The sequence below is a fragment of the Durio zibethinus genome, chromosome 13 (assembly GCF_047325235.1).
Source record: "Durio zibethinus cultivar Kanyao isolate XHJ-2024 chromosome 13, ASM4732523v1, whole genome shotgun sequence".
NCBI classification, from domain to species: Eukaryota; Viridiplantae; Streptophyta; class Magnoliopsida; order Malvales; family Malvaceae; genus Durio; species Durio zibethinus.
In genome coordinates this window covers 3,271,510-3,289,065 of record NC_143174.1, presented here as the reverse complement: position 1 = coordinate 3,289,065, position 17,556 = coordinate 3,271,510, and the positions used below count along the sequence as shown (strand labels likewise).

The following is a 17,556-nucleotide window of genomic DNA, read 5'->3' as shown; positions in this document are numbered from 1 at the left end:
TATTTTGTTCATTCGTTACGTTGGAGAATCCATGGTTGTGATGCTTGCAAAAAGCTGTGTGATGAAAAGTATGCAGAGAGAGCTCTATCCACACATCTGCTACAATGAACACTCACTCACTCAAAATCAGTTGAAACGTATCATCTTCATTCATCCTCTTACCCACACTCTCCTCCCCACCCTTCCCTCTATTTTATTTTGCTGTTCGAAGTTTATTTTCATGTGATCAGAAGTTGTAAAGAAAGAGAATCTCCTCTTCTCCATCTCCATGATTTCACATTTCAATCCCAACATGTAATTGACAAAACAAAATGTATAAAAGAAGGGAAAGAGAATGATTGTTGATGGTGAAAAAATAAATGCATTACTTAGCTGATTCAATAGAAAAGTAGGAAACTACTATAAATGACAACTACAAGACAATAAAACTTGTTTATAGATTCATAAATATACGACAACCAAAAAAAAGAAAAGAAAAAGTCTTTTAAGATTACAGTCTCCCCCCATTGTAAATCCCTCTTGGGAGAGAGGTAACCAATCATTGCTGTTTTGCCCTCTTGCGTGCCAGAAAACGTTCTCTAGCTGCCGCAACTGCATCTTCACCTCTTTTATGGTGGTGACTCTTTAGTTGATCAACTGATGGTTGTTTCGCTGAAGAGGTCTCTTGCGCTGCAGTGTCTGGAAGTATATCATCAGTGATCAACCTCGAATCTTGGGACTCATAGTTTTCTTGAGAACTTGTTTCATCCCGAGTCCGATCAGTCACACCAGAAGAATCAGGCACATTTGAGTCTGGCAACGGCTGAACTCTGTTGAATACATCTATCTCTTTCTCATCTTTCATCTCAGGTTTCCTCAATTCAGTATGCATTTCTGGCTTCCTTGGCCCAGCCTCATTTGCCCCAAAAGCAACATTTTTACCAAGGTTGAAGTAAAAATCACTCAAATCACTCTTCTTGGTAACCTTTAAAACAATTAAATGACCATCCATCAGGTAAGATCAGGTAAGGTAAAGCATGGATCAGGTACATATCGCAATTCTCACACTATACATATTGATACATTTTGGTTTATATGTAACATGCTACATGAACTAAGTATGAGAGAAAACAAACTCCCAAGGAAGATATTAACTTAGAAAAGCCAAAATTGCACCATTACAGGACCAGCTCTAGGCAACAAAATTGAACCTACATCTGTTGCCTTATTTAAGGCATAAGTAACCAAACCAGAAATTCTCATAATAGCAGGGCACTTGTGTAGGATGCTTATTAGAGTAACATGAGGTTGCAAAAAGTTTATCACTTCAGCATTTATTTATCTTATCGATGGGTGTCAAGCAATTGATAATCCACCATAGCCTTTATTTATCTTATCAATGGGTGTCAAGCAATTGATAATCCACCATAGCCTTTTATAGATCATCATTGAAAACTAATATGACAATAAGATGCCAAAAAACCTGTCTTGAAGCTTCAATTAGCCGACGGGGGCAACATGGCAACAGACCAAAATTGGTTTTTCCCTTTTGTAGTGGGTTAATAAAGAACAATCACATTGCTCAAATAAGTGCAAGCAAAGATAAGAAAATGCAATGGGAATGATTCACATGTCACATATTCGGAGCAAGAAAAAGACTACTTCCAAGAAATATGCCCATTTCAAGCATACAGAAAACACCTAAAGCAATTTTTTAATGTAGTATACATGAATCAACAGATATGGAGCTACAACAACAATGATAAACACAATCAAAATTGGTAACAATTCAGACAATCATGAGTGAAGCAATATACAATAAGAACCAAATAAGTAAACAAAGAATTGAAAAGTAACATCACATGAAGTTGAAGAAAAGGTTACACTTACATCATCTTTCTCCTCTCGAAGTTGACGTAAGCGCTCCTCCTCCATCCATTTTGCCTGCTCAGCAAGTTTTTTCTTGTAGGCACTGGTCACAAACTTATCCTTGTCTGCATAAAGGTGATCCTCTTTACTTCTCTCCTTCGCAAGCTTTCTCTCATAGACTATCTCTTGCTCCCACTGTCGTTGCTCTGCTTTTTTAATTAAATTATGAATATATTTCGGCTGCACCAAATAACCAGCTTTCTCATCAGTTCCATTAATGATTAATCCTCCTTTATATTTTGAGCAATTATTTGTATAAATTTGTCTGCTGAATTATATATACTGATTGATGAGAGGAAAAAAAAATCAAATGATAAAGGGAATAATTAAGTTTATAGCAATCAAGCAATCCTAGAAACCAAAAAAATCCTCAAATTTGTTAAAAAAAATTTACCTTTCGTTCTTCGCGATCTTGAACGAGGGGACGAACAACCTTCTCTTTCATCTCATCGTAAACTCCATCATAATCAAACACTGAAGGATCTTCCTCTAACGCTTTCTTATGTTGCTCCTCTATCTTCAAGAAAAGAGATAAATTTCAGTTAAATTATGTATAAAAAAACTCAAACAAAGGGGAAAAAGAACGTCGAGGTGAATTTTACATCCTTGAGAGATTTGTTCTTGCTAGCCTGCCGAGAAATCTCTCTCTCCACGTCATCTTCGTCGTCGTCGCGGAAGCCAAGAGGAGGAGGGAGCGGCGGTCTTGTCGCCGGTTTTTTCTGCTGTGCCGGTGGAACCCTAAGCTGTAAACCATACTTCTTCATGTCTTCAGAACCAAGTTTTGATTCACTTCCTCAGGCAATTTTTGACCCAAGGGTTAGCAAATTACAAGGGCATTTAGGCCTTTTTACTTTATGGGTTGATGGCCAAGGGCAACAATGTAAAACGATGTCGTTTAAAAAGGATTTTTAAGCTCGTTGATGTTGTGGCCCTGGTCTTTCCATCTATCTCTGGCTCATCTCATCTCCCCGGTAGCTGTAACCGAGATTATTGAACTCCTTCGGTATGTCCCCTCGTCAAATCCCCAAAATTCAAAATTTTTTTTCCTTTACTGTAATTTATTTATTGGGTTGATTTAGAAAACTCCAAATTTCGTGGTTGTTGAGCCATTTTTTGTTCTTATCATCAGGGATTACAGAATTATTTTTAATTATGATGTTTAAATTGCCAATTTAGAGGCATTTTACTAGGAGTTGAAAGCTGAGTGATGGGCTTAGCTGAATCTGAGATGTTAGATTTGTTCTTAGCTGTTCACCCAGTTTAAACACCAGGGGGGTGTGATATGATCATGTTTTCTGATTGACGTCTTGCTTGCTATTTTCAGTTTCACTGCCTGTTGATGATGCTTTATCTGTTAGAAATTGAGAGTTTAGAATTTTGATGCAGTCCTGAGCAAGTTGTCTTCTTTGCTTTCATAGTTAGTTTGGGAAGTAAACTTTTAGTTTTGCATGTGAAGAGGCTTAAAAAGTTCAAATTTTTCATGAAGATAGCATAGCTTCCTTAATTTACAGCCATTGTTTTTGGCCTCACTTACATGCCTTTTGTTATGACAAACTTTGGGAACTTTTCAGTGACAAATTAGCAAAATGGGTTCAATATGTCATCTGAGTAAGAGCATGAGCTTTTATGTTCAACATTGCTTGGGATAGAGAGCTGCTAATGCTGTGTACTTTTAGATTAGTTCTTGGTATGCTAGTTTGGTTGTGGGTGTATTAAAGTGCGGGAAGGATCCTCAAGGAAGTTATTTGTTGCACTGTTAGTTTAGGATTAGTTGACAAAGAGATTTGTTATTACTTGTATTGTTTTAATGTAACAAAAGGCATAGTGGCAATATGGTGTTACTTTGTGTGAATGCTCTGGAAGAAGAGGTATGTCTGAATCCTGCAGTCAGTTGAATTTCATTTACAGTCCAAGAATGTCAACTGACAACTTCTTCGCTCAGAATTTCAGGATCAAAAGATCTGCAAGATTTTACGCCCTATCTAGGCTAGTTAGATGACCAGTATGCTTTTGAAGAATCAAGGGATTCTTCTTTGGCCTGAGCGTTAATTTATGATTTCAAATGTATAAAATCACCAATTTGGTGCATTAGCTTTGTTCTTGTTAATTCCTTGATATCATTTGTCTTGTTTTTTACCCAAGTTTCGGTCAAGAGAACTCTTGTTAATTCTAGTCACTACAAAGCTTTAGGTACATCTTTTATAAATTTATTGTATCCCCATGGTCGGAGAGGACATGCATTTATTCATTGTTGGAAATTGATAATCAAATACAAGACAAATATGTTATATCTCTCTTTTAATAGATTACTAATTTACTGTAAGTTCTTTCTGGCTGATTCTTTTTGAAGCTGACCAGGTTATCTTATCATGGGAAACAAGCCTGCGAAGCAAGAACAACGAGAACAGATTCTCTTGAAAATTGTGCCACCATTGGACCAAGCTTATGTACGATGGCTTGCAAGGGATATACAGAGGATTCGTGGTTTTACACCAAGAAACCCTCGTGCAGTGAAACCCCCGGATGAGTACATTGAGTACATGCGCTTGAATGGTTGGTTGGATGTAGACTTGGATGATCCAGATCTGGCCCATTTGTTCAAGTAGAGAGGAATAGTTTGCCATATCATAAGCTTATAAACTAAACTTGGAATTAGAAGGTAAGTCGAAGGGATACACTAGCTATGTGAATTATATTACTGTTGTTAATTGCTTGTAACAATTTATGTTTACAAGACGGACAAGATCCTGAATAAAAGTTCTTTCATCATTGAACTCTTTGTATTGATGATCACGTATTTGTTTTTTTACTTGAAGAATTTTAACCTCCATTGCTAGAACTAAGAGTCCAACATTCTTGCATGCAAATCCGATCCCTTAAAACTGATAGATGATAGTACTTCTAATTTAAAGGGAAAAAGGAAAAAGATATTTAGATAAAATGATTTCAAAGGGCCTGTTTTGTTTCCAAAAATCAGCCCAAACCCAAAATCCAGCTCCATGTGGATAACTAAACCAAACAGTGCCCCAACGAAGTGGCACCTGATCGTGGGAAGCTGAAAAGTGACAGATAGGGTTGAGGTTGATGAGCTAATGCGCGCCAACTAATCGCCACTGTGTTGCCCGTAGCAAAAGGCGCGAATCGCCGATTCGAACCTCATTTTCTTTTCTTCTTTTTTTTTTAATTTCTATAAAATTTACCATTTCTTTTAAATTTTAGCCACCAATCCCAAACGTCACTTTTTTACCCTTTCTTTCCAGGTAATATTGCAGTTAAAAAAATTTCAAAGCCTTGAAATATCTAATTGATAAAAAATGAGAAAAGGAAAAAATTATTATTAATAAAATATGGGTCCCATCTAATTTTGGCTTTTTGTTAAAATGGCGGGAATTCCTCAAATAAAAACAATATAAAAAGATAAATTAAAAACTAAAAATATAAATTTCATTTTCCTTGTTCCCAAACACCAGATCTACCCTCAATTCCCACCAAAAAACTGTCTTTCCAGACAATTCCGTTACATTCCCTCCTTATCTATTCTTCAAACAAACCCCCAAGAAACCCAAAATTCTTTCATTTTCTTTTGTTTTTCATTTAATTTAAAGTTATTATGTGATGTCGGGTTCTCAAGCTCCGGAGCAGTTAAAGCAATCCATGCAGCAGCAACAGCAAGATCAGCAAAATCAACAGCCACTAAAACGACAGCCACCTTTCTCTATGAAGCCGCCGTTTATGGCTCCTGGAGGCGACTATCACCGCTTTGCTTCAACTGAGCCTCGCCGCATCGCCGATCAAGATGCCGAAGCCATCGTCTTTAAGTCTCCCGTAGGTTTTTTTTTTCTCCTTCCTTTCAAGTTTTTTAATTTAAGGTTTTTATTTTTGTTGTTAATCACGGGATGTAGTTGAGATCTGGTTTGGTTGTGATTTGGGCGTAAATTTTATGAATTTTTGGTTCTTAGTTGCTGGAATTAGAATTTATGGGAAATTTTTGTGTGGTCGAAACTTCATTTTGGTTTTTAGTTGATCGGGTTTTTGTGTTGTTTTGTAATTGGGAATTATGGCGGGTTTTGGTGAAATTGGTTTATTATTAGGTTAATTATTGCCTTAATTTGATTTTTGGTTTGATTTGAATAATTATTGTTTTATTAAGCCAAATAAGAAAGACAAAAGTCAGGAGATTTACTAAAGAATCCGGGAAGAAAAACGAGGCCAAAGACTAAATAAGAAAACAAAATAAAAGGGCAAAACAGGCTAAAACATCAACTTCTAATCTAAAGCCTAAAGTGCTACTGCTGGATATTCAATGCCTGGCTTATTCAGAGATTTTTGTTATTAGAATTATCTTTGACTGTCTTCAGGCTACTGTTTCTGGCCATGATGTTTTCCATGGTAGAATTAAGCACAACATTTTTCTAGCCTGGACTATTTTTAGTGGTGCAGTTTGTTGTGCAGCTTCATGCAAACCCAGTTTAAGCAGAAGCTGGCGAAGACTTGCCCCTTGGGCAAGAAACAGCCTGCTTTAACCTGTCTTGATCTCATTTATTGGCCTTTTTTGTTTATGAATCTGTAAAGCTGATCTGGATCAATGTGTTGTGAGGATTAACAGTTCTAGAAGTTCACTTGTTTAAACAATAGAATATTTGCTTTAATATTAAGCTTTTTAGTATCCCCAACGATATGATTAGATTCATCATGTTACAATTTCTTGTCAAGTTGGTTTGACTTTTTTTTTTTTTAATAATTGTGCTTTACCTTCTTTTCTATGTTTACTGACTTTTGTTTTGATTGAAGCTTGAGCTTTACCAATGTCTTTGAGATTTGTTGACAGTCCAGACCATTCTTCAGACTGGATCAGGATTGGGGGATTCCAGCAAAATTTTCAAGAAAACATGGATAGAATAAGGGTAGTATGTCATTAAGCTAATTAAAAGGTTGTCCTTTTGAGGATGCTGGTGCAGCCTGTTTGTAAGAAAACATAGACTTGCAAAAATTCTCTTAAAGTTTAGGTAATCTCATTTGGTATTGCTTCAATTCACTTGTGATTAATTTTCAACCTTGGCACTTGTTAGGAGGCACCGGCTTTTGTTTGTAGTTAGTGGTTGTGCTCTTGGAGTTTGGATGGTCACTATAGATTCAGTTATTGGTGTTATTTTTGTTATGAACAACTTAGTCATCATGATGTTTTGCAGAATGTAGATGGTTTCTGTTTCACATAAAAAGGCTGAGCTAGTCTGGAGCATATTGATCTTAACTTACCAATTGGGTAATAGAAACTGTTACCGCACTAGGTTGAAAGATACACTTTTTTTCCCCTTATTCACTTTTCCTCCATCTTTTTTATGGAGAAATGCTGTTAGGGTTCTAGTCTGATTTGATAATATCAGCAAATGCAAATGCCAGTCTTTCTTTCTAGGTGCATGGTTCAGCTTCTTGTAAATAAACTTCCTCTATATTTTTTCAACCAACTTACTTTTATCATCCAATATGATGCTTTTTCTTGAACGGAGCCTGAAGTTTCTCTCTTCTTGATTAATTTTGTGCCTAAATATATTTGCCCATGTTTCTAATTGCCCAGTTAAAGAGGAAGAGTGATGTAGCAGTTCGAGAAGTTGAGTCTGGTGAGTGGGCAATGCCTCAAGGATACACTGAAGTGGTTAGCAGTCCTCTTCAGACACCTGTATCAGGAAAAGGGGGAAAGGCTCAAAAAACATCAAGGCTAACAAAAAGCAGTAAATCTGGTGCTCAAACACCTGCTTCAAATCTTGGTGAGTAGTATTGTATGCAAGTTATACGGCTAAGGTGATGTCTATGATTCTTCTGTGTACCTCACTTAGAACAGATCATTGTAGACCCACAACTTTTACTTGCAAAATCATCTTTTGACCTGGTTCTACTGAAGCTAAAGGAATAAAAGTTGATGTAGATAATGAGAAAACTTTTGAAAATTTGCAGGTTCTCCTGGCAATAATCTCACTCCTGCAGGTCCCTGTCGTTATGACAGCTCCTTAGGTAGTTTTTTTCCCTTAAATATTTTGTTGGTGTTTACTTTCAGATGATTCTAAAAGAAGTTAATTGGCTAAATTATTGTTCGCATCATTTCACACTGCTTATGGAATTGAGTGAATGAATCTTAAGACTGACATAATGGCCTTTGAATTTAACTCAGGGCTTTTGACTAAGAAATTCATCAATTTGATTAAACAAGCTGAAGATGGTATTCTGGATTTAAATAAAGCTGCTGATACCTTAGAGGTAACTTTTGCATTATTTGGTCAAACAACCAGGTCATACAATTCCATTTCTTGATGGTTTTCTGTTCCTACAGGTGCAAAAGAGGAGGATATATGACATAACTAATGTCCTTGAAGGAATTGGTCTCATAGAAAAGAAACTCAAGAACAGAATTCAGTGGAAGTATGACCCATATCTTATATCTCTAAACTTTGTTGGCATTTATAGGTTTCCTACTTAAGAAAACACTCAATCTTTTAATTAATATCAGGGGGCTTGATGTCTCAAGTTCAGGGGAAGTTGATGAGAACGTTGCTACTTTGCAGGTATGATTCATGAAATTGTTGACTAATTGTTAATGACATGCAAATCCTTGATGGATTATGCTTCAGCTGTTATGGTTTGTTGTTTAGTATTTGTATTTACTGGAATATTAATCCAATTTTACTGTCTTTTCTTCTTTGTGGTGCATGCTTATGTACTTTTTCATTTTTTGCTGACCTCTTTTTTGATTTGTTGCTGTTTTTGATTGTGTCAAATTCAATGTCTTGTATTTCCATCTCAAATGATGAAAGTGCCTCTTCAGTTGAAATTTGAAAAGACACTATCAATCATTTCTAGTGAAACGAATATGCAGTATAATGGTGGATCCATCAATGCCTCCTCAACCTTCTGGCTGAGGCTAGTGGAAAAGTTATTTCCAGCTTTTATTTCAGATCCAGACTTCTGTCAAAAGCCATGACATCTTTATCACTACTTCACATTGGCAGTTTTGTACCTCTCTCTTTCTTGGCCTCTAATTTTAGCTTGAAAGTTACGGTGACCTGTTATTTAATGCTCTAGCACTTATGATAAAGCTTGTTTGAGTCATGTTCAGTTAATTTTATCACTAATAAATACAATATTTGGAAATGATGGATCAAACTCCTTTTCTGTTTCTTATCATCTGAGGTTGTAATGAAAACTTCTTATGTAGTAATATTCCTTGCAGGCAGAGGTTGAGAACCTTTCTTTTGAGGAACGCAGATTAGATGAACAAATAAGGTTAAGCTGCAATGGCCTCTGCTATTGTATCTCAGTTAAATTGATTTCATTCGCTGAATTGTTGCTGATGTTTCTTTATTGTACAGAGAAATGCAAGAAAGATTAAGAGACCTCAGTGAAGATGAAAATAATCAAAAGTAAATCTTCACTTAACCACTCAAGATATTATTACTTTTAGACTTTTTCCATGATTTCAGCAGAGCAACTTAACTCATTTCATCTTTTGCCATCTCAGGTGGCTTTTTGTCACCGAGGAAGATATCAAGAGCTTACCCTGCTTCCAGGTTTATTCATTGCTCAAATTTTTTATTAATGTTTTTGAGTTGGTAAACATAAGGTCCCCGGCATTGCTAATGCTAGGTATGCTTTCTACTTTCTGTTGTTAACTATGTGTTCTATTGCCTTGTTTAGAATGAAACACTGATAGCTATTAAAGCTCCACATGGAACCACTCTGGAAGTCCCCGATCCTGATGAGGTAGTGTCAAAGGCTTGAAGAATTAAAATGTGGTTTATGTTTTTATGCTCACTCATCATTTTCATTTTTTAGCTGGCTGTTGACTACCCCCAGAGGAGATTCAGGATTGTCCTCAGAAGCTCAATGGGTCCAATAGATGTTTACCTTGTCAGGTACCACTGCTTCTTATTGGTTAAAGTTTAGTATCCTTACATGCAATTTTAATTTTTTTTCTATGGCATGACAAAACCTTTGTGCTAAGGACAAATGTCCATCTGAGCACTAAAGTGGTCAACTTTCCTGATGATTCCTCTCTCTGTCTCTGTGCTATTCTAGTCAATTTGAGGAGAAATTTGAAGAGATACAAGGTGTAGATCCACCAGCAAACTTTCCATCAACTTCAGGCTTGAATGAGAACCCAGCAACAACAATGGTAACGGAGGAGAGCAGAGGAAAGGAGATTGAAATGCAGGGTCAAGACATTAATGGAATGTGCTCAGATCTTAATGTCTCACAGGACTTTGTGAGTGGGATCATGAAGATTGTTCCCTCAGAAGTTGATGTAAGTTCAACTCTTTTACTGTACGGGATATTGCTGCTTTTAGAAAAACAAAAACCTTTGTCTTTTGACCTTAAACCTATGAGTGCGTTGATTGTTTACTAAAGGGGGGTTTGCTTTCCAATGACATATTCCATTCTTTTTGTTGAAAACAGGATTTGATTGACCATTTCAAAATACTCATGATGAAGCTTTTAGGTCGTATGCTTTTTTGATAAATCGTTAATGAGTAATCATTTCCCGATTTCTTTATGCAGAGTGACGCCGATTATTGGCTTTTATCAGATCTTAGTGTTAGCATCACTGACATGTGGCGGACTGAACGTATCCTCTACTGAGACGTGTACTCAGATTAATGTTAATTATTTACTCTTACTCAATATTTTGCATTCCATAACTCTTCAACCGTAGCTGGGGTCGAATGGAACGACTTTGATACACTTCATGAGGACTATGGCATGGCTGCCGTTAGCACGCCATGTCCCCAAACGCCTCCATCAAATGCCACTGAAGTGCCTTCAGCTGATTCAACCGGGAGGTGAAAGGCATATTTACATGTCTGCATGTGTTAGCATTCCTGATGCTTGGGAGATTGGCATGAAGGTTGGCAAAAGTTGGCTACTTGGATGCTCCTCAAAGTTGGAGGAACTAAAGAAAAGTAGCTAGCAGTCACTGTACAGTTAAGTAATACAAATGATCCACGTGATCTTGTAGTAAATAAGGTCATATTTGATCTGAGTTAATACTCCCTGTATATTATCCCATCTCTGTTGCTTTGTATTGCATCCACCAGCACATCTCATTAGATTCACTGGCATAGGATCTTATAGACATCATGTAATGAATGGCAAACAAATGTACCTTGTTTTTACTGTACTGCGAAAATTTTTATGAAATAAAGATGTTGTAACTTACATGAGATATTCAATTCATGGCAATTAACCCGATTTCAAGTACATTGAAATCAACCAAAATCTTTTTCTGAAGCTACAAGAAAAACTCTAAATCTCAATGGGAAACACCAGAGAAAAGTTCAACTTGTACGCTAAATGCGAGACAGTGTATTGAGCTTGCGAAGTACCCACAAATTTTAATTATCTTTTTCAACCTTCTTTCCTATCCAACTAGCAACAATGGGAGTCAGAGCCACAGTTGGGGGAAACCTTATAGGGGATGCAGCTTTGTGTGCAGCATATGCCAAAGCAAAGGTCCCAACTTTCTCTCCTGTCGCATCAGTTGAGATTCCCACCTGGAAATTCCATCTAATGGTTAGTCCCAAAATCCTTCCTTCATCACAAGTTATACATGTTTTCTTGGATTTTTTTTTATTGTACCTTTTGCAGCAATGCTTGAACATCAATGCCTGCACTAATTAGTAGATAACAAAGGGAGAAGGATATCAAGGAAAGAGTAATAGAGGTTGCCAAGTATGCTCCTCCATATTTGGCTAGCAGCTCCTTGGCTTGGTCACCCTTTGATTTCTGTTCTTCACCTTCTTCCTTTGAGCTGAATATCTTCAGATATATTCACAAATTACATGAATCATAGGCACAAGTTAGCTTCTCATACCCCAAACAAAATGAGTACAGAAATTCAGAAACATATCTTTTTTCGATTACAATTGGGGTTTGAACTTGAGAGTCGAAATTCACAGCTTCAAACCCGATTTTAGTACCATTGAGCTATTAATTTGCCAAGTACCAATTATTTCCTTTTAGTTCTTTGTCATGTTATCAATGTCAAAATGTAGAAATAAAACAAAAAATCCCCCCCCCCCCCCCCCCCCAAAAATAAAAAAGCTTTTTCAATTTAATTCAAAATTCCCATGTTTGCTTCTTTTTCTTTTCTCTTAATTTTTGTGTTGTGAATTAATACAAGTGAAGCAGTCTCTACTTAATATTGAAAGACAAAATCGAAGGAAAAGAAACTATTATGAAAAATTAGATAGACGGCCAAGGGTTTTCTTACTGTTACTCCTTCTAACTAACCCAACCAAAAAAAAAACAAAAATCAAATGCATAAATATTCAATTATTTCTACAATCCCAAGTCAAACTCTCTACTACCAAAGCTAAATTTGTGCAATTGGGCTTTCTTTTAAAAAAGATTGCAGTACGAGGAAAACAAGAAAGATTGCAGGACGAGGAAAAAAAGAAAGAATTAAAGTATGCTAAAATTTAAAACCCAAACTTGATGGTGTCATCTGCTGCATGAACCTACTTATCTATGCTCCGGGTTCTAGATAAAGCTATTTCAACCAACCAATTTCATACTTTATGCGTACTTTTTTTTTTTTTTCATTTTAATGAACATAGGGACATGCTTAAAGAAGAAGAATAAAGGAGTAGAGAAAAAGGTTAATTAACTAATTGAAAAGAGAGAACTACGTACCTTCCATAGCCCAACTTCAAGGCCATACTTCTTTGTAACTTCATCTGCAGATGAAGATGAAGATGGGGTTTCGATTTCTTCTGTTTTTTCTTTGATAGCTTTAATTTTAAAGCTTTTCAACTTGGGTTTGATGGAAGTTGGAGAGTAGGGAAGCTTGGAGTAGTTTTGGGTATTGAAGAAAGAAGTGGAAGATAGAGAAGTTAGTGTTAGAATTGTTGTTGCCATTGTTGTTTAGCTGACCATACAGTCTCTATCCAATCAAAGTTTGTTTAAGACGAAAAAAATCTGGGAAAAACCAGAGACATAAACTCGAACTGGTTAAGTTCAGACTCCAGAAAAGGCAGTTCAATGTTTCCTGAGTGACAATATTGGCCCTCTAGTTTTCAGTTATTTTCAGTTGGTGAGTGGTGACCACTGACCAATACAAAAGAGAGGGCAGCCTAATTGAGGCCAGATGTGGACTTACGTGTCTTAATTTCCATTCTTTATTTCAGGATACAAAAACAATACCTAACCCAAGGCATGCTGTTCAGGCCGAACCGATTATGAGAACATATCAAATACACCTTTTTTATTATAATATTATAATTATGTAATTATAATTAAAATTATTTACAGATTTATCACTTATAAATATAAAATTTACAAATTACAATGAATCTCATCTAATTTTAAATTATAGTTAATTAATTATACTTCAATCATTAAAATTTTTTTATTATATTAATTGAACCTAAATTTATTATTATATTAATTGATTTTATTAATTTGAACTCAAATTGATGCAAGTATATAACAAGTCAAACTCAAACATGAAAAACAAAATTCAATTGAATTTGAGTATGTTTGAATTTGAAACTGCATTGATTTGACTCAATCTTGATTATACCCTGAATTGAAGAGCAAGTAAATATAGCAGTGAAATTGTCGATTTAAAGTTATCTTTAGGAGATATATCAAAAGGTGGGGAATACATATAATTTTGATAGCAAGCTTTGGTTCAATTGATCACCTTTAAATCTTGGATTTTTATCTTCTTCTTCTTCTTCTGTCAAAGGATATTTAACTACATTTACTTGCTGGTGGAGGATGTTTTGGCCATTCTCCTATTTCTGGTTTTGTCCAATTAGCAGAATGATGAACAGCTAGCCCTGGAAAGGATAAGGTTAGTTTGAAGCTGAAACCAAGAAAGAATTAGTGCTAAACGCCATGAACCACGCACCTCCTTAATTGTTATTAACATAGTCAAAATCAACCTAATGGCTTACTAAATATAAAATTTATATATATATATATATTTTTTTTGTATAAGGTTTTTTTTGGAACTAACTTCATACTAAGAGAGAGTTAAACGAAGAAAAAAAAATGACTTCAAAGTTTAGCTTGATTAATTAAATTAATAGAGAGGAGTGAAAATATCAAATTATTAATTAATTAATTAATTAATTAATTATCACAAGTTTTCATAATATTCTTAAGTGGCGTTATATAATAGGACTCAAAATATTTTATCTGATTACATTTTTAAACAAGTTCAAATTGAATCCAACTAAAATTTTAATCCTCAACAGATAAACTATCATTTAAATCTTTATTCCTAGAAGATTCTACTGTTTTTTCCTTCAAAATAACTCAAACTAGATATAATCATAACTTCCAATCTTTCTCCAACTCTCAAACTAACCCTAAAAAAAAAGAGAAATTTTCTATGGCTTTCCAAACTATTCAGTCAAAGAGACTTGCCTGTGCAACTAACAAAATACAGCAGCAATCTGATTACTGTACAGACCTTCCGTCAGAGTTGGATTCGGGCTCACTTATTTCATACACTTCATTGAAAGATTTGATTCCTTCAAGCAAAGGGTCGAAGAACAATCCTTATTCAAAAGGGTTAATGATTCAATCTGCTTACGACATTCCAATAAGCAACTTGCTTGTGAAGAAAGCAGCATGGGTTTATTTGCGGCCAATGCCAGCGGTATTACCTCCTGAATCTAACACTGCTACTACTACCAAGGAACACATTCTTTGCCTTGCTCGGGGTGATGTGAAGTCTCCAGTTAAAGCCTGCTTTAGGTTTATTCAAAGGAATATAATCAACAAGATTGCTAGTGCATTTGAGAAGTTGTTGGGAGAAATTCATGTTGATCGAAGCTGCAGGTTAGGGTCAAATTGATATAATCTTTTTATTTTTATTTTTTAATTTTTGGTTTATAAATATGATTAGAATTGACTATCCATTTTTAGATTTTTTATTTATTCGAGAAAGAAATTCATTACTCAAAGAATCAAGAATCTTTTAAGCATTAAATCAAATGTTCGGATGTTTGTTTAATTTTATATTTCAATATACATGCGAATAGTTTTTCTTTTTTCTCAAGATTCCAAGTCTTTTAACCTAAGATATCAATCTTTAACTTGAATTAAGTGCAAGTGACCTAAAGCTAATTACTTTTTATGAGATTAGTAGTGTTATCTTTTTTCTTTTGTTTTGTCGTTTTGATTTTTTTTTTAATCAATAAAGCATTCATCAATATCATCCATCATTTTCGTATTTGATTTGCTCTGAATTTGTGAATTTTATCCCCAAATTCACAAATCCATCAATATCCCCAAATTCACATGCCCAACATTTCCTCTGAGCTAAGTCAAATACCTCAAATAAATTTTTAAAAAAGAATTCCCAAGATCAGAATATGACTCCTTCCCAAAGTCACCTTTCTCTCATTCAAATCTATCTATCTAGCCACTACTAAAAATTAAAAAAAAAAAATGTTGAAAAAGACTCCTACCAAGAATCCTCTTCTTGGCTTTCTAGTTTCTACCCCAACAAATCTATCCCACTCAATCCTGTAAACTAAAATCCATATCTATGTCAATTTTCTCTTTTTCTCTTTTTCCTTTATGTCTTCCAGCAAGAAAAATCAATTGAAAACCCTGTTAACAGCCAATGCCGGATGTGGCTGTGGCAGGCAAAAACTTTCTGATGTTCATGTACCAAAGTTAAAATCCAAAACATCTGCACCTCAAAATCCTAAACTATGCTCTTCCTCAAGCTCTTACGACAAAAACAATGCCCTTTCAGCCATCGAAAATGATGACTTGACATCGACTTCTTTCTCTTTCACTACTTTCAACTCTGAATCTGAACCTGATCTTCCAAGACCCTCGAAAGTTATGCTAAGCCCTTGCCCTAAAATCATCGACAGCATCGCTATGGTGAAGGATTCCAACGACCCATATCAAGATTTTCGACATTCGATGCTTGAAATGATCATGGAAAGGCAAATCTACTCGAAACATGATCTTCAAGAGCTTCTTCAATGCTTTTTGGAGCTGAATTCCCCCCGCCACCACGATGTTATTGTCAAGGCTTTCTTGGAGATCTGGAACCAGGTTATCTCCAAGGAGATTGTTACGGTACAGGATCAGGAAGTATGTATTGTTCATGGACAGAAACATAGATCCTAGCAAGAGAGCTTTTGGCAGGTGTGCGCAGGAACATCTTGATTTGTCACATGAATACATTGAATTCGCACGTGGGAAACTGCATGGCAGTTGGTCAATGTCAGGGTGCTATATAAGTAAGATTTTTGCATATAACTATAATTAATTACAATAATAATGATTGATATAATATATTTTAATTTGTTTATGTTTAATCAATAAGCAATTTATTAAAAAATTATTAATTGTTAAAAAATTTTGGTAATTGATCATTGGAACCTTACGAGGTATATACCGTGGCTTCTAAAAAACCTTTCCATTAATTGTTTCAAGGAAAATACAAATCTTATTTTATTGAGTGTGTACTGAATCTTGAATGAAATAATGCAATATATATGGACTATCATCAAATTATTTATTTTAAAAAAAAAGCCAAAAATTTTTTGGTCCGAGCATTTGACTTAATGCATCAGTACTAGCTGACCTAACATTTGAAAAATGGAATTGCGTTTGCATAAAGAAAACAAAGTGATATTTTTTTTCTCAATATGCTGATGTATATTAGTTTCTTTCTTATAAAAATAATATATGGCAAGCTATTGAACTCAAATCTCACATTTTCGTAAGTTTAAACATAAGTACATTATAAATATAAATGTTATTGATTTAGTTTTGATCTAAAATAAAAAATTATAATATTTATATTGATATAAATGAATCTCTTCTCTCATTTATTTTTTTAATTATAAAATTAAAAGAGATATATTCAAACCTTGTGAATTTGAATAGAGATATATACAATTATCATTAAACTAAATTTCTAGTGATGATTCATTATCTAAAATCACTTATTTGAAGTTTTTATATCTTAAAATTTATGTCTTTTCTTATTTAGAAAAATTCATGGTATTTCCATAAAAAAGGATTTTTTCTTCTTGGGTCGATGTAGCTTGAAAAAGAAGTAAGGGAATATGAAGGTTAAGACTTATAATTTAAAATCTATGGTATCTCACCTTAAAAGTGAAAACATGATGGATTAATCTATGGTATTTCACTTTAAAAGTGAAAACATGATGGATTGAACATATAAACACCTTATTTCATCTTGAGTTATTTGGGCATTGGATCTAATTAATTTATTTTATTATTTATTTATTAAGTTTATTTCATCGTAGGTTATTTGGGTATTCAACTTAATCAATTTATTTTATTATTTTATTTATTAAGTTTTACTTTTATCATTATTTTGAAAATAAATAAAAAGAATAAAAAATGGATGAATGAAGTGATAAGGTTTTGTGTTTGAAATTTGGAATATTGGATTAAATGTTTGAAATTTAGGTGCTTTTTTTTAAAACTCAAAATTTAGATTATAGGGTATAAGATGCTTAGGTTTTTTTGAATTAAAATCTTATCTTTATTGTCTTATTTAAACCCTGGTTTAAGAAAGAAACGAAAAAAAATACAAAGTAAAACCCAATGGATTAAAGTGAAAAATACAAAGTTCATTCTTTAGTCCCA

General features: G+C 34.5%; 5 protein-coding genes across 8 annotated transcripts; 3 read left to right on the top strand and 2 right to left on the bottom strand.

Moving 5' to 3' along the window:
* Positions 1 to 376: 376 nt before the first annotated feature.
* Positions 377 to 2,726, bottom strand: LOC111303828 (uncharacterized). The gene is made up of 4 exons (XM_022900284.2): positions 2,511 to 2,726; positions 2,303 to 2,425; positions 1,870 to 2,088; positions 377 to 964 (listed from the first exon to the last, which is right to left on the bottom strand). The coding sequence occupies exons 1-4, from the start codon at positions 2,670 to 2,672 to the stop codon at positions 539 to 541; spliced, it is 930 nt and encodes a 309-aa protein (XP_022756019.2). The 5' UTR covers positions 2,673 to 2,726; the 3' UTR covers positions 377 to 538.
* A 55-nt stretch (positions 2,727 to 2,781) lies between these two features.
* Positions 2,782 to 4,682, top strand: LOC111303829 (aspartyl/glutamyl-tRNA (Asn/Gln) amidotransferase subunit B). Of its 2 annotated transcripts, none has more exons than XM_022900285.2 (2): positions 2,782 to 2,911; positions 4,267 to 4,682. In XM_022900285.2, exon 2 carries the CDS (start codon positions 4,278 to 4,280, stop codon positions 4,512 to 4,514), a length of 237 nt encoding a protein of 78 aa, XP_022756020.1. In that variant the 5' UTR covers positions 2,782 to 2,911; positions 4,267 to 4,277; the 3' UTR covers positions 4,515 to 4,682. The 2 variants fall into 2 exon arrangements, with proteins under 2 accessions (XP_022756020.1, XP_022756021.1); XM_022900286.2 differs by having other exon boundaries at positions 2,834 to 2,911; positions 4,259 to 4,682.
* Positions 4,683 to 5,366: 684 nt separating this feature from the next.
* Positions 5,367 to 11,121, top strand: LOC111303826 (transcription factor E2FB-like). 3 transcript variants are annotated; one of them, XM_022900282.2, is made up of 14 exons: positions 5,367 to 5,733; positions 7,484 to 7,673; positions 7,861 to 7,917; positions 8,075 to 8,160; positions 8,234 to 8,322; positions 8,411 to 8,465; positions 9,131 to 9,183; positions 9,270 to 9,320; positions 9,419 to 9,467; positions 9,595 to 9,660; positions 9,733 to 9,812; positions 9,976 to 10,201; positions 10,456 to 10,522; positions 10,610 to 11,121. In XM_022900282.2, the coding sequence occupies exons 1-14, from the start codon at positions 5,524 to 5,526 to the stop codon at positions 10,738 to 10,740; spliced, it is 1,410 nt and encodes a 469-aa protein (XP_022756017.2). In that variant the 5' UTR covers positions 5,367 to 5,523; the 3' UTR covers positions 10,741 to 11,121. The 3 variants fall into 3 exon arrangements, with proteins under 3 accessions (XP_022756017.2, XP_089598816.1, XP_089598817.1); XM_089742690.1 differs by lacking the exon at positions 5,367 to 5,733 and adding an exon at positions 6,811 to 6,914; XM_089742691.1 differs by lacking the exon at positions 5,367 to 5,733 and adding an exon at positions 7,149 to 7,171.
* On the bottom strand, positions 11,040 to 12,920 carry LOC111303827 (FAM210B-like protein). Its single transcript, XM_022900283.2, has 3 exons — positions 12,589 to 12,920; positions 11,533 to 11,712; positions 11,040 to 11,447 (listed from the first exon to the last, which is right to left on the bottom strand). The coding sequence occupies exons 1-3, from the start codon at positions 12,811 to 12,813 to the stop codon at positions 11,289 to 11,291; spliced, it is 564 nt and encodes a 187-aa protein (XP_022756018.2). The 5' UTR covers positions 12,814 to 12,920; the 3' UTR covers positions 11,040 to 11,288.
* A 2,109-nt stretch (positions 12,921 to 15,029) lies between these two features.
* On the top strand, positions 15,030 to 16,250 carry LOC111304383 (uncharacterized). The gene has a single exon (XM_022900934.2). The coding sequence runs from the start codon at positions 15,493 to 15,495 to the stop codon at positions 16,057 to 16,059; it is 567 nt and encodes a 188-aa protein (XP_022756669.2). The 5' UTR covers positions 15,030 to 15,492; the 3' UTR covers positions 16,060 to 16,250.
* The last annotated feature ends 1,306 nt before the right edge of the window (positions 16,251 to 17,556 follow it).

Excerpts from the sequence above, each read along its gene's own strand:
- LOC111303829 (XM_022900285.2), top strand. The coding sequence starts at position 4,278 with ATGGGAAACAAGCCTGCGAAGCAAGAACAACGAGAACAGATTCTCTTG.
- LOC111303827 (XM_022900283.2), bottom strand. The coding sequence starts at position 12,813 with ATGGCAACAACAATTCTAACACTAACTTCTCTATCTTCCACTTCTTTC. Across the intron at positions 11,713-12,588 it reads TTGAAGTTGGGCTATGGAAG|ATATTCAGCTCAAAGGAAGA; the intron begins GTACGTAGTTCT and ends ATATATCTGAAG. Across the intron at positions 11,448-11,532 it reads TTCAAGCATTGCTGCAAAAG|GTGGGAATCTCAACTGATGC; the intron begins GTACAATAAAAA and ends TGGAATTTCCAG.
- LOC111303828 (XM_022900284.2), bottom strand. The coding sequence starts at position 2,672 with ATGAAGAAGTATGGTTTACAGCTTAGGGTTCCACCGGCACAGCAGAAA. Across the intron at positions 2,089-2,302 it reads AAGATCGCGAAGAACGAAAG|CCGAAATATATTCATAATTT; the intron begins GTAAATTTTTTT and ends TATTTGGTGCAG. Across the intron at positions 965-1,869 it reads TTCGAGAGGAGAAAGATGAT|GTTACCAAGAAGAGTGATTT; the intron begins GTAAGTGTAACC and ends ATTGTTTTAAAG.
- LOC111303826 (XM_022900282.2), top strand. The coding sequence starts at position 5,524 with ATGTCGGGTTCTCAAGCTCCGGAGCAGTTAAAGCAATCCATGCAGCAG. Across the intron at positions 8,161-8,233 it reads AAGCTGCTGATACCTTAGAG|GTGCAAAAGAGGAGGATATA; the intron begins GTAACTTTTGCA and ends CTGTTCCTACAG. Across the intron at positions 8,323-8,410 it reads AAGAACAGAATTCAGTGGAA|GGGGCTTGATGTCTCAAGTT; the intron begins GTATGACCCATA and ends AATTAATATCAG.
- LOC111304383 (XM_022900934.2), top strand. The coding sequence starts at position 15,493 with ATGTCTTCCAGCAAGAAAAATCAATTGAAAACCCTGTTAACAGCCAAT.